General features: G+C 33.4%; 1 protein-coding gene across 1 annotated transcript in view; it reads right to left on the reverse strand.

Annotated features, from left to right (window-relative positions):
• The window catches only part of LOC137656611 (serine dehydratase-like), a 31,069-nt gene extending 30,805 nt beyond the window's left edge, over window positions 1-264 (reverse strand). The window contains exons 1-2 of the mRNA XM_068390807.1: window positions 190-264; window positions 1-56 (exon numbers count right to left, since the gene is read on the reverse strand). The exon at window positions 1-56 is cut by the window's left edge and continues 117 nt beyond it. Coding sequence (XP_068246908.1) covers window positions 1-45 — 45 coding nt within the window. The 5' untranslated portion in view covers window positions 46-56; window positions 190-264. The remainder of the gene's footprint in view (window positions 57-189) is intronic.
• Between the last annotated feature and the right edge of the window lie 1,066 nt (window positions 265-1,330).

Here is a 1,330-nt window from a genome sequence, read left to right on the forward strand (position 1 = left end):
AGGGGTAACTATGTGGATGAATTCGCCGTTTTTCATCCCTTCCATACTTCTAGGACCTGCAGTGGAAAATGAATAGTTCTGTAGATAATGCATGTAACCATCAATGACATAACTTTTACTATATTTCACAGAAAACTAAAAACCATTAGGAATATTTGTAATACAAAAAGAAAGGGTAGGCTCCTATACCTGCACAAATTTAAATCCTCGCCATCACATTCTCATTAAGTTGTTCATAAATGCTTATTACTTTACATTTCATGGGTTCCGGACTTAGTAAAACTGAATACTGAAAAGACGTTAATGCTTATGTAAACTGATGTATGTTTTGTACAAGCGTTTTGGCATAAATTTACGAGTGTGTACACTACTTCCACTATACTTAACACTATAAAATAAATTAGCGTTTTTCATCATTAGATATTTTCATACACTGCTACATTAAAATGTTAACATTACAATAAAGATAGCATGTCTTTTATATATTTTTGCCAACATAACTATTAAGATAGATTAGCATGCATGGTACTGAATTCCTTAAATATACAAAGAATATTATAAAATTTTGAAATCATTTAAAAGTAATTCAGATTTACTCTTTTATCATAAAATATAGTACGGCTTCTTGTATGAGGCCTGAGTCTTAACTTGACTTTTCATGTGATGAAGTTTAGGGTGTATGTCATATTCCACTGCATACAAGTTGGTTAGCCTTACGCGTGTCTACTAAAGTAAGTCCCTATCCTCCAAAGGCAATGGTGGACTGATAAGCTAGTTTAAAGGAATATATTGTCTGATCTAGTTTTCAGACGGCACAAAATTTTCTCGACATTATAGCTATCATTAATGTTTTGTTAGACACTTTTTAAAGGAAATCTAATCTGGTACATGTCTTCATCTTCGCCCTTTCTTCATAAATCTTTTAACCTTCTCTGTGGTATTTGCTCTACTACTTTCAGAATGACTACTGTAACGCATGTGTTTCATAAACGTTCGTACACTGTGACGGTTTGGCCATTTCATCATATCACTCGCTCTTTCCTGCACTGTTAATAGAACAACCTATGTAAGCATTCTAGATCATGTTCTATTATGTTTTAATTTGTTTTACCTTCTTGCTTGAAAATCCTTATATATAAACTTGATGATCGTTTAATAAAGTTTAGTTGCATTCACCTCACCTCTCGGTTATCACCTAACTGCTCCCACACACTACTTTTCTAACTAAATGTACCTCTCCCTTTCTCTTGACTTGCTGAAACTGTCTAGATTTTTGTTATATCAGTCTATTTCCCAACCCTGGACCTCCCATTTCTCAGTAGTTGTCTTT

Source organism: Palaemon carinicauda, chromosome 1, assembly GCF_036898095.1.
Source record: "Palaemon carinicauda isolate YSFRI2023 chromosome 1, ASM3689809v2, whole genome shotgun sequence".
Classification (NCBI taxonomy): domain Eukaryota; kingdom Metazoa; phylum Arthropoda; class Malacostraca; order Decapoda; family Palaemonidae; genus Palaemon; species Palaemon carinicauda.